General features: G+C 43.9%; 1 protein-coding gene across 1 annotated transcript in view; it reads left to right on the top strand.

Annotated features, from left to right (window-relative positions):
* Positions 1–12,871, top strand: part of pde4d (phosphodiesterase 4D, cAMP-specific) — a 98,347-nt gene extending 85,476 nt beyond the window's left edge. Inside the window, 11 exon segments of the mRNA XM_057033583.1 lie at positions 889–1,001; positions 5,790–5,883; positions 6,324–6,499; positions 6,596–6,694; positions 6,781–6,945; positions 7,127–7,226; positions 7,972–8,126; positions 8,224–8,346; positions 8,818–9,000; positions 9,089–9,251; positions 9,254–12,871. Of these exon segments, the coding sequence (XP_056889563.1) occupies positions 889–1,001; positions 5,790–5,883; positions 6,324–6,499; positions 6,596–6,694; positions 6,781–6,945; positions 7,127–7,226; positions 7,972–8,126; positions 8,224–8,346; positions 8,818–9,000; positions 9,089–9,251; positions 9,254–9,588 (1,706 nt within the window). The 3' untranslated portion in view covers positions 9,589–12,871.
* Positions 12,872–13,400: the final 529 nt, after the last annotated feature.

The raw sequence follows: 13,400 nt of genomic DNA, 5'->3' as shown, positions 1-13,400 counted from the left end.
CACAGCCTCTACAGAGAACACTATCCTACACACACCACACTGGATTACACCGCGTGCTCCCTGGAAACCATGGATGTTTTTATAGACAGACAGGGCAAGGAGAGAAAATCATGATGTGTTTTGGTTAGATTCTCATATGGTGCGCGTGTATGCATGCATATGTGTGTCTGCCTTTGTGCATGTATCCTTGGGGTTGCTAACCATGTCAGGACGCTGGGAACAAGCCTCTGGTTTGTTCCATGCTGGACAGTATTGATATGGATTTTTGACGGTTCTCTCTCCTCCTCACTGGATCTTCTATTCCACGTCTTCCCTCCATTTAACTGTGGCAGACATGGGCAGACTGCTCTTCATCCTGCTACATGACTGGAATTACACATCTTTTATGAATGACACCATCAAGCTTGTACACCTAGAATGACTGTTTGTGTGCGTGTGCGCGTGTGTACTGTGCACAAGCAACAGAATGTAAGTCCGTGTGTGTGTGATTTCTCTCCTGTGCCGTCGCTGTTTTTGTTCTATTTCCCTGTCAACATTCATTTGGACTACCAGAACTGAGTCTGTGTGGCTGTTTGCCATCCATCCCTTAAAACTGTACTGGATTTTTATCAGAGTAAATCCTATAAAGGAAGAACTGGATTTCCCTTGTAGTAAGAGCAGTTCACTGGAGGTTTCTGCCCTTGCAAAGCTCATCTGTGGGACATTAAGGTCCTCCTCCAAGGCCCATACAACTGGCTTACCTGTCCAACATGAAGAGTCACCCATGTGTCTACACGGGGTATCCCAGCTTAACTGTATGTGGTGTGGGAGACCCCCTGCCTGGACCGTCCACTAGCCCTCTGAAGCGGGCTCTTACTGAACCCATGCCCTCCTGTCTTGCCCCCGCAGAGGAGGCTTACCAGAAACTGGCCACCGAGACGCTGGAGGAGCTGGACTGGTGTCTGGACCAGCTGGAGACGCTACAGACGAGACACTCTGTCAGCGAAATGGCCTCAAATAAGGTAAGACTAACAAAAAAGTTTACACCAACTCAGGTGAAGTGTCCATTCCGCAGGGCCGAACCTTTTGGGTGTAAGACAGATGTCAGCGTGTCACTTACATGGAGAAACATGAGGAACCTTCTACATAGCAACCTCAGTGTGTTTTTGTGAATAAACAGGCCTTAACAGATAACTTGGGACAATACTCTTTGCCTGTCTATGCCAGTAATACAGTTAATTATAAAGTGTATAGAAAGGCCTCATTTCTTTCTCCCCCAAATATTAAAGAGCTCTACTGCATTTACTGACAGGCTTGATTATCACAAAGGGCTGTAAATCATAGAGAGCTTAAGCTCAGATGGCGACTGCTGTATTGTCCATGTGTGTTAGCGACAAGCTCGTCATGCAGGCTGGACTTTATGCTGTGAGCATGCTCAGTTGCCTCCAGTGCATGTGTGGTAGGAGGCTGATGTGCTGCGCTGAATGCTGATCAACTCTGGTGATGTCACAGCCCGTGACGTCATACGAGGTGGGGGATGGACCGAGGGGAGAGGCAGAAAGGACGGACAGACAAAGAGATTACACATGTTCTCTCCCGGTGTTCCCAGAACAGGACTGGTCGCTCTACCTCATTTAGAAGTGAATAGATTTTTTTTTTCAAATCTGTCACTATTGCTCACTGGCACAGTAATCTCTGGTTGTTATGGCAACAGCCACATGCCCAACCAGCCCATCTCTGGCAACACGCACAACTACACACGCAGCCGTCTCCCACACATAGCCATTATTTTATGTCTGCATCCTGCAGGCCATTAACACTGAAAAGAAAAACAAGAAAATCAAGAAAAGGGAAAGCAAATATAGAGACAAAAATGTCTTCCTGAATGTACGCCCCCTTGTGGACTAACACAGTAATGGCAGGGTCATTTTCCCAGAAATCACCCTATAGCAGTGGTTTAAATACATCCTTTTGTTTACTTAGTGTCCGGCTCTTGTCTTTGTTTCAAAAACTATTAACTGAACTCATACTTGATCTACGTAACTGCATGCGTTTCACATAAAAGGATCCACACCAGCAGGAACCTTAGCAGATCTATTTTATGGGGTAATTGGAAAAGCTTATCTCATCTGGTTGGTAAGATAATAGACAGTTAGAGGCCAGACATGCAAAATATATTCTAACCTGTATTCTGAGTGTGATGTCACCTACACTGGTCTGCTTATTTATATGCAGGTAGCTTCTGTGGTTATTTATGCTAGCACAGTTTCTCCAGCAATGAAAGCTTACCGCGACGGTTTCAGAGTTCAGTCTCTGTCGCGGTTGCATCCGCAGTTTAGTCGCTCAGGACATCCATCATCAATTCTTATTCATTGACTCCTTGACCTTGCGACTTCCTGGCTATGCACAATATCATTTTCATTCAAGCTCATGCGAAGATCCTGTTTGGGTAACCTAATTCTTCAAGAGAGTAGATAACGTCACCTTACGACTGGAAACCCATGCCAATATGGATTTTCTCATATCCACCTCTGCGGGGGGTTGTATTTAGTATTTTGTGTAGTTTTGTTGTGAGTCTAACTTGTTGTGTACTGACAAAGACGGCTGCATCGGCCGTTTTTCACACTGGGCTGTTTTCAACCTGCTCATAAGAACTGATTATTGTTACAGGTTCAAGAGCAATCAAAACAATATGCTGGATTTTTAGATGTCATTCTAAATAAATGAGGAAGATGTTATTATCAGCAATTTGCGTAGAAGTTGTTGCTTCCAAATTTGGTCAGGACTGCTTCTGAATGTGAGCGGACTCAATGAAAGCAGTAACAATAATTATTGTGTCTCCGTGGAGAGCGCGATAGTCTCCCACCGGAGTAAATATATAATATGAAAACTCAAAGATGTGCTGGTGCCTGGTGTTATCGACAGCTGTGAGTTGTTATTTTGGTCACTCTCTTGAAGAACAAATTGGACACCAGTCACAGCAATGCTCAGTGTGACACTTTCCAATTTTTACCCAATAGTTTCTATCACACCTCTTGGCCAAGTTATCATATGTGTGTGTACTATATTGGTCTGAGTGGGATGTTTGAGAGAGTGTGTGTGTGTGTGTGTGTGTGTGTGTGTGGTGTGTGTGTGTGTGTGCTGCCAATTGAATCTCAGCCATTGGCTCATCTGTCTCAGCATTAACTGTAAATTACTCAGTGCTGGGATGTCTATATAGGTGGGGTGTAAACTAAGCAGGGACAGAACTGGTCCCTCTCCAGTCCCTGTAATTTGGGATCCTTCACAACCAACACTTTCTAACAGAATAACAGATCAGTGCTTAGTTCTCTGTGATTTCAGTTTGAGGTTGAAAGTAAATTGAAATGCAGACATTTTCTTCAAAACTAGCTTGACTTTGTTTATGAATAATCACACACAGTAATTTTATCAAGATTTAAAATTTGTCCAAATCTGTTGACATGTAATTCCATACTGTGGTCATCATCTATTCCAACATAACAGAACAGTAAAATGCTGCCTTCACCTTTTATTCACAACATGACAACAGTTTTCCAAGAAATCTTACACTCCTGAACACTCAGCCGTCGTCCTACAGTCACATTAATGATTTCAAGGTTCGGCTCACCTGAGTGGTTTTCTAAGGGCTCCAGGAACTTGTTTGTCATACCAGAACACATTTACGCACGAGATGGTGGGAAATCTGCACTCTGTCCTGATTTTGACCCACTCTAAAGTATTGTGCGAAAACTGAGTATGATTCCAACACTTGTGTTTGTTGTTTATTTTACACAAGGATTGTCAGCAATGACGTCATCTCATTAAATTTCTTGCTGAGCTTCAGTGCGTCTTTTCAACAAAAGGGACACAACGTGATTCCAGTCATACCGAGGCCACTTCAGACGCTTCTGTTGTGACGTTCATTCTTTTTGCAAGATTAATTGGTTCCCATAAAATTTCAGCAGTGATGTTGCTGTGACTCACCTGGCATGAATAGAATATGAAAGATGACCTCAGTTTTACAGTGTCATGGTGTGTGGTATGAGGTAACCACTGTTTGTGCAAAACACTGCACAAGGTCAGGTGGATGGCGCACAAACACGTACGCGTAAATCCATGCACAAAAACAACATCACAAATTGTATGTAGACAATGCACATATGCACTATCCAACACCACAGGAATCAAAGGAAAGAGAAAGAATTTCCGTTGATTTGTGGGCCAGCCAATCAGAGTGCAGGTGACATCAGCCGTGTCCCAGCCCCAGCCAATCAGAGGGGATGATGAGCTCACACTTCTTTCATATCTGGGTCCTCATTTGCTGCTTCTGTATGACACGGGAGGGGTGTAGCACATGGGAGCTTGAGCCCATGCAGACACACACACACACACACACACACACACACATAAACACATACACACACGTACAGAAGCAATCAGGCAGCCAGCCCTGTTTGGAGGCTGATGACAGAATCATTTTTGCCATCCCGGAGCTTTGACTTCTAGCAAGCATCCGCAGCATCATCAATAATTCACCAGATCAGCAGTGTGTTTCTGTGTCCGAGTGAGGGTCAGTGCATGAGCGCACGCGCACGTCTGTGTGTCTCACAGCGTGTGCAGTCACGATATGCGCTCCTTGGATCTTTGGGGAGCCCGCGTTCCTCTGTCCTCCTCCCCATTTGGCGTCTCTGCTTCCTCTCGTCTGTGGATTTTTACGGGACAGGAACATGATGCTTCAGCCGCTGACGCTACGTCACCTTTACACTGAGCATTCTTAGGTGGATGTCTGTGACTGGAAAGAATCGGGGAGTGTTTTTGTTCCTTGGATGCTTGGTGCTTTCATCATCTGGGCCTGGCTGTTAACCTTTCTGCTTCGGGATCTGTTTTGTTGATTTGTCAGTATGCCTGAAGCAAATTATCTGCTTTCTGTGTCCTGGGGTTACATAAAGGTGAGAAGTGATGCCTGTTTTCATGGAATTTTTAAGAGATTAAAAAGCTGGCGGTGTTTAAAAAGGTGTTAAAAAAAAGATAGACGGATAGAGCAGACGTTGTGTACATGTTAGAGGTATACTTGTTAATTTTATCATCTTTTATGACACAAACTGTCTTACAAGTAAAAAAAAATGTCTTGTTACCAGCCTTTTCTTATTTGGAATCTATTTATTGGTCTATTACACCATTTGTTGTGTTTTTAATGATATTTTTCTGGTGTTATGAAGGTTTTTTCCTCTTCTGCCTCTATTTTAAAAAGTCACCCGATGAAAGCCCACGAGAGTAATTCAGTAGGCTGTCAATGCACGACTGCACAGTAAGCACTCTGCGGTGTTGGAATGGTATGTTTGAAGGAATCATTGCTGATTTAAATAATAAATCAGTTAAACTTTCCGGCGCATTTGCAATCAAGGGACACTAATTCAGTCTTTGCATCACATTAAGTCCCGATTTTATTTTTTTTAATCTATTTTATTTTGCTGTCTAAGGGCGAGGGTCTTATTTTTCAGTCAACTCGGACAAATACCGGACTTCAAGGGTTCTCCGCCATAACAGTCAGTTTCTTCTTCAAATCAACTCAGATGCTATATTTGGTCCTGCCACTCCAATTAGGCACAGGAGGGAGAACACCGAATGGGATAAAGGAAAAGCTGAAAAAATTTAAGCCTGAACGGGGAGAGTGAAAGTGGGTTACTGATTATGTGCATCAGAAATCTCTGGGTAGGGCCTCCTTGATGCCTGAGTAAAAACCCTCAGCTTTGCCTCCCATGATGTGATTTAAAAAAAATAAATGAGCATTTCATTTTTTTCCTTTTTAGTTCAAGCGGATGCTGAACAGGGAGCTGACTCACCTGTCAGAGATGAGCCGCTCGGGGAACCAGGTGTCTGAGTTCATCTCCAGCACCTTCCTTGGTGAGTGATTGAGTGATGAGAAAGGAAGAGTCACGCCTCAAGTTTTAAAAAGCGATACCAGAAGCTTACAAACGATAGCAGTTTTGAATAAAAGTGTTACGACAAAGAAGTAGGCACAGCGTGATTTTAAAACAGATATGGGGGATTTGAACAAGTCAATATAAAGTATAGATCTCAACTACAATCTGAGCTGAAAAATAAGCTGCAATTATAACAAATTAACAATCTTTTGTTGTAGTTTATACAGACTCACTCCTTCACTTTGAAAACTGCACCCTGGCCTCCTTTTATTACCTGACATGTAGCCGCCCTGTATTAATTGTAATATATGCTATAATGATTCTTGCTTGTCTTTGTTGTTAGCCTCTATCCGCTTTCTCAGAACCTGAGTCCATCAATGGCATCAACTCGCTAAAATATGCTTCATTTCTTCACCCCAGACAAGCAGCATGAGGTGGAGATGCCGTGCCCCCAGACACAGAAGGAGAAGGAGAAGAAGAACAAGCCCATGTCTCAGATCAGCGGGGTGAAAAAGCTTCAACACTCCTCCAGCCTCACCAACTCCAACATCCCCCGTTTCGGCGTCAAGACGGAGACCGAGGATGAGTTAGCGAAGGTTTGTCTTGCCTCATTTCAATCCGCACACATAAATGCACCCGTCTGACAGCTGACATGGAGTTTCACAATTTTGTTTCTCTTTCTTCTTTTAAAGGAGCTGGAGCATGTGAATAAATGGGGCCTTAATGTTTTTAAAATCTCAGAGTTCTCCGGGAATCGTCCACTAACAGTCATGATGTACACAATATTCCAGGTTGGGCCCCTTTTTCCTCATCCCTGAATGAAAAGAGGACTCTCTGAATTAGTTGTGATGTTAAACTCTTTTTTTCTGCTTTCCAGGAAAGAGACTTGTTAAAAACATTTAAAATTCCACTCGACACTTTCATAACGTATCTGATGACCTTAGAAGACCATTATCATGGAGACGTGGCTTACCATAACAACATCCACGCCGCCGACGTCACTCAGTCAACTCATGTGCTACTATCCACCCCTGCCCTTGAGGTACACACACACACATATACACACACACACACACACACACTGACTGACACACTCCAACAATCAGCTTCAATCAAACTCCTGCTCAAAGTCCAATCAATGGCTGTTGCTTCTGAGGGTATTTTTGTCCCGCGACTTGACTCCCCCCCCCTTCCCCCCCCCATTCCCGTCCCTTTTCTTCCAGGCTGTGTTCACAGACCTCGAGATCCTTTCTGCCATCTTTGCAAGTGCAATTCACGACGTGGACCATCCTGGAGTCTCGAACCAGTTCCTCATTAACACCAGTGAGTCTAATTATGACTCTGTTTTAGCATCTACGTCAGTGACTCATCACAGACACACGTTCACAGACACACGTTCACACGTTGACAACCAGGTGGGAATGCGCTCGCTGCAGCGCTACATACAGTACATTATGGGCACAAATGTAAGAAATGTGAAAGTTTTTCCCACATTATTTTCTACCAGAGAAGGAGGAGAATAAAAAAAGGATTAAAAAAAATAGCTGCTCGAATGTGGTGGTTTTTTTCTGCATTGTCAACATTTTGTAGCAGCGTCGTAGAGGTTGCATAAGAGCATCACAAACCCTATACAGGACAGAAAGCACAGACTTGCCCACTAAATGCGAAAACCTGTTAATGTTTCCCTGAGCCAACGAGGGAATCCCTGCAGTCAAGCCGGGGTGAGTCACCCTCGTCTGAAACCACCATGCTGATCTTCTGTCAGCCACAGAACAGGATCTCCTCTCTCTCCTCTGTGGCTGCACTGCTCCTCTGTGGCCAAGACTAATGCCTCTTAATGGAAAATCTAAATACAGATCGGAGTCCTTCAAATGACACAGAGCGCACGGGGAAACCTCGCCACAGAAAACAAGCTGATGGCGCCGTGAGACGTGAAAGCGGAGCTCATTTCTGCCATATTAGGTTTCATTTTTGACTTTTGCAAGGGCTACTTCAGGGTCGTGACTGTGTGACCCGCGTGTGCTGTCAATAACCTAGCGGCCAACTAATCTTGTCAACCTGTCCGCAGACTCGGAGCTGGCGTTGATGTACAACGACTCGTCCGTGTTGGAGAACCACCATCTAGCGGTCGGGTTCAAGCTCCTGCAAGAGGAGAACTGCGACATCTTCCAAAATCTGACAAAGAAACAGAGACAGTTACTGCGAAAGATGGTCATCGACATTGTGAGTATACATATATTTTGTGTTTGCGTAGTGTGGAGCGACACTAGTGTATACTGGAGCTTTATATTGTTTCATGTTTTGTTCTGGTTGCTTCCAGGTTTTAGCAACTGACATGTCCAAGCACATGAACCTACTGGCTGATCTGAAAACAATGGTGGAAACTAAGAAGGTGACCAGCTCTGGAGTGTTGCTGCTGGACAACTACTCTGACAGGATACAGGTCAGAATCCGACTGGTCGTCTATACGTCCTGCTAGAAGCAGGGGAAAATGGTGTCCCCATTGGCTCCTATCAGTTCTACTGAAGGAGTTTTAACACAGCTGAGGAGGTCTGAGCTTTGACAATGAAGGAAATCAAAATCACCAATTAAAGATTTGGCATTTTTAGCTTCGTCTTTCTGGTGAGGAAAACAAGTTCACTATTGCAAGAGAGTAGGCTGTCTCCTGTTGTTGCTTACAACACTGAAGGTGTGTTTTTGCAAGTTCTCTGTCAAAGTCAGAAATAATGGTGCTTTTGTTGAATTAAAGATTTGAATGTTTTATGTCAAAGTTCAGACTCAAGAACACAATATTTCAGCACTCTTTTAAAAAGAAGTCATCTTTAATACCTCCTGCTCAGCAACGGTGTGATGATTTGCTTGAAGACACACACAGGTGAGTGCCAGGCTTGACTTTTTTGTTGGTTGTATTCAGGTTCTGCAGAACATGGTGCATTGTGCAGACCTGAGCAACCCGACTAAGCCCCTGCAGCTGTACCGGCAGTGGACGGACCGCATAATGGAGGAGTTCTTCAGCCAGGGAGACAGAGAGAGAGAGAGGGGCATGGAGATCAGCCCTATGTGTGACAAACACAACGCCTCAGTAGAGAAGAACCAGGTAACACACACCCACACAAATGCTCTGCACCTGACTGTCATACAGCGCACACAGGTGCTCACTGACCTTTGCCCCTCTCCTCCTGTAGGTGGGTTTCATAGATTACATCGTTCACCCTCTGTGGGAGACGTGGGCTGACCTGGTGCACCCCGATGCCCAGGTCATCCTGGACACACTAGAAGACAACAGGGAGTTTTACCAGAGCACCATCCCTCAGAGCCCTTCTCCCACCTTGGATGAGCCTGAAGATGGCACTCGCCCCCGGGAGGGGACAAGTTCCAGTTTGAGCTTACGCTGGAGGAGGACGGCGAGTCGGACACGGAGAAGGACAGCGGCAGCCAGCCGGAGGAAGACGAGGAGGAGGAGGAGGAGGAGGAGGATGAGGAGGAAAACAGTTGCACTGACTCCAAAACTCTCTGCACACAAGACTCCGAATCCACGGAGATCCCTTTGGACGAACAGGTGGGGGAAGATGAAGAGGAGGAGGACGGGGAGGTTTCCTGTTTGCCAGTGTGCGTGGTGGAGGAAGAGGTAGCAGAGGAGGATGAGGAAGAGGAAGAGGACAAAGGGGAGACCGCACAGACATAGCAGCGTCTGGACAGCGACTAACTGATCTTAGTAATGACAGATGATAATTTATAGAATATTTTTGGGGTTTTGTGGCGTGTGTCTGTGTTTTTTATATCTGTTCCTGGTTCTGAAGCGTGTGCTGCTCTCTACCTTGGCCACTCCTCCTGTCAGCTTCGTTCAGACACGTCCACTGGTACTTCTTCACGTTTTTTTGCACTCAGGAGAAACTCCTCTCATTCCCATTTGTACTGAAGTGGTGTGTCCTCCCTCCCCTCCGGGGGCTTAAACTAGGACGGTGGCAAGCAGCTCTCGGCCCCGATCACGTGCAACGCCGCTTCTCCTCCCCCTCCTCATCCTCTCAGCCTTGCCTGAAATTCTAGCAGTGTTTCTGTGTTTTATCAAGTGCCCGTAATCTACAGAGCAAACTCTCATCGATCTGAAACAGAATCGCCCTCACCGTTCGCTCATTTCCTCCCAGCCGCGAATTAGGAGGAGTTTGATGGTGCTGTTCTGCTGACGGGACAGCTCGGAAGCGAAAGCCGCAGCACACCGGGGAGCTTTTCCACTGGCGGAAGTCTTCCTTAAACTTGACTGATATAAAGCTCAAATATAAGCAGCCATGACGCTGTCCTAGACCTCTATAATTTTGTACTGTATGTAAGATTCAGATATTTTCTAGAATTTACTTTTGCAAACTTAGGCTTTCTCTTGTTAGAATTGTTGTTTTTTTTTGTTTTTTTTTTAATACGCGGGGCAGATTGTGTCAGTGTTACGAAGGTGTTTGCACTTGCTCAGATAGCATTTATACTACTATTCTCATGCCACTGCGGTCACATCTGGTCAGTCCTGTGCGTTTGAAGTGGATATTGACCCGTACTCATTCACGTGGACGTGCGTTTGGAAGGAGGCTGCGACCTGGGGTTTTGTGCTTTCCCCTCGTTGAGAATGAGGTGTGGATGAAAGCCTTTGAATTTTATTATCGATGCCTGCAGTTCTTTGAACACACCCTGAGACAATGCAATGCTTTGTAGTCGATACAACAAAAGCACCTTTTTTTAGAAGCTTGATTCGCGCTCTGAAATATACAGAAGTTGTATTAGTGTTCGAAAACTACTGGGATGATTTTATACCAACTCTCTGAAAGCTTTTATTGCCATTGTTTTATTTTATTTAATATCCTAAAGCTGCATTATTGCTTCTTTTCAGCCTTTTTATCCAAGCTAATAGATTTATTATGACCATTTTAGTTTTGCCATACCGACTTCACACCCTGTTGCTGTCTGCTTGTTTTCAACAAGACAATCAGCATTGTTGCGCGGTCACCGGAAAAGAATCTATCCACTTAGATATTCTAATGCACTGATATATTTATACACCATCACTTTTGATCGTTTTGATCCTTTTAACCTCACCAACACAGAAAAACCATCCCACACACTCTTGAACATTGCTGTCTGACTCTTTGGCCAAGAGTTACTTCCTCATCTCTCCTTTTACACCAGAAGCTGTTATTTATTGGAATATTTTTCTATTTGTTGAGTCTTTTTTTTGCAATATAAAAAGTGGTACAGTAAATATTTAACTGTTGCATACACCACACAACATGCTTGCCAGTTATGATACCCAAATCTATTTTATTTTCTGTCTGTGTACATAATCTATAAAAAAAAAAATCTTGAAATACTGCACATTGGTTTTTTAAAGAGTATTTAAAATCACATCGTCATTTCCAAATCTTTTATTTAATCTTTTTTTATTATTATTATTATTATTTTGTGCCAAGACATTGTTTTGTCATGATTTTTATTCACGGTCACCCAATGCCCTTACCTATAATAAAACTCCTGGTTTGATTGCTGTTTACAAACATATATTTATTGTGCTGTATATAATATATAATTATTAATGTTACTACTATCATAATGCCGTTTGTCGTAAATGGTTGGTTCTTATCATCCCTTTTGGTGATGGTGTGTTTGTATTACGTACCTCTTGTTGAGAGAATGTTTATTACACATGAGCTTCAGTGTAAAAAAGAAGAAGGATGATCGTCAACATTTTTGCTTATCTGAGAACTAGCTCGGTGAAGGGGGGGGCAGATTTTATTTATTTTTTCTTTTTAAAAAAACTGTTCCTTGGGCCTTGGGCTGTGCCTTAAATTCAATGCATGTCATTTATTTTAGCCTCTTTTTTTTCTTATTTTCTAGTTCTATTTTGCTGCATTAGTGGATCTTTTGGCTCAAGTTGGTCTTGATCTCTCTCTTTTGTAAATTAAATTTCAGAAGAAAAAAATCGTTGCCTTTTGCCAATCACAGCCAAAATTGCTATCTTCAAAGAAATGCTGCACCGGAAAAACGTGACAGCGCAGAGACTCAAGTCAACTCCAGGTCATGGATTTACTCGCTGAGTGATGTGTGGTCCACATCCCAGATGTTGGAGAGTCATATTTGTTTGCTGCTCTGAACACACCACCTCGATGATGGTGCACTCTAACGAGGGTGTTGAGGCCCGGTCCTCTAAACCCACAATACAGCCTGATGTTCTGACCTACCAGGCAGAAAACTCTTTGACCAAGGAAAAGGCAGAAAACCCGGCTGGATTGAGGAGTAGATCTCGACACCCGGCTATAACCGAACGGAGTGCAGCGGTAGTTTGTTCAGCCACAGCCTGCAAAGCACAGAGGCTTTGAGATACATCTGCATGTTCAGCCACTGCTGCATTAATTACGGCTGAAACACTGACGGTGTGTCACGTATCAATGCTTGGTCCACACTTTCACTCACGTTACTTGCAATATCCAAAAATCTCTGACATTTTTCCTGCTTGGGAAGAGGAGAGTGTGTGTGTATATTTGTGTACAGAAAGCGTCAGGGGGAGCTGGGTGGGCTGAGTGAGTGCATCATCAACCCCAAAATGGGATTCTTTGTTTGACACATACTGTAGATCTTAAACAGCCCTGGACCAATGGAAGCAGTGGGTTATCTTTTTTCTTGTTATGTGTTCTTTTCTCCCCCCTATTTTTATGGTGTTAACGAAACTGTAACTTAAAAAAAAGGGGGGGGGGGGGGGGGGGGGGGGTCTCTGGGACAATTTTTTTGGGAGGGGATTAAGTCTTTAGAATGCCAACTTGTCTGGAAGTTTCACAAGACATTTGAAATGTTATTTTGAGGATTCTCCTGTTAACTGCAGTTTATTGGATAGCACTGTAGATCATACACATTTCTGTAAAAAAAATGAACACAAAAACAATGAAAAAACGTTTTATATGCAATGGATGAAATAAAAGCATGGGTTAAATCTGCTTACTCCCTGTTTCTTGTTGCCATGGTTTCTTGGGATAATATCAACTACATAGACTGCATTTATAACCTGACAAAACGTTTACTTTTCAATCGTGTACGGTACATTTCATTTAACTCAGATATTCGTTCTTGTTAAATGTCGCCATCTGCTGGTTAGCACAAATGTAACAATTCAATTCTAACAAACTTTATTTATATATCGTCTGTTACAATAAACAATGTCTCGAGCCGCTTGTAAGAAAACCAGAGCCTGATCCTAGCAATCGTGGCAAATAACGCGGAGGAGAGGAGAGGAGAGGAGAGGAGAGGAGAGGAGAGGAGAGGAGAGAGAGGAGAGGAGAGGAGAGGAGAGAGGAGAGGAGAGAGGAGAGGAGAGGAGAGGAGAGGAGAGGAGAGGAGAGGAGAGGAGAGGAGAGGAGAGGAGAGGAGAGGAGAGGAGAGGAGAGGAGAGGAGAGCCAATAAGACAGCAGTCTTGGCCTATTTAACTAAGATGATGGCTGAAGGTAGCTGACCCCGTTTTATGAACT

Source organism: Takifugu flavidus, chromosome 5 (genome assembly GCF_003711565.1).
Source record: "Takifugu flavidus isolate HTHZ2018 chromosome 5, ASM371156v2, whole genome shotgun sequence".
NCBI lineage: Eukaryota > Metazoa > Chordata > Actinopteri > Tetraodontiformes > Tetraodontidae > Takifugu > Takifugu flavidus.
This window is presented reverse-complemented; position numbering and strand designations above follow the sequence as displayed.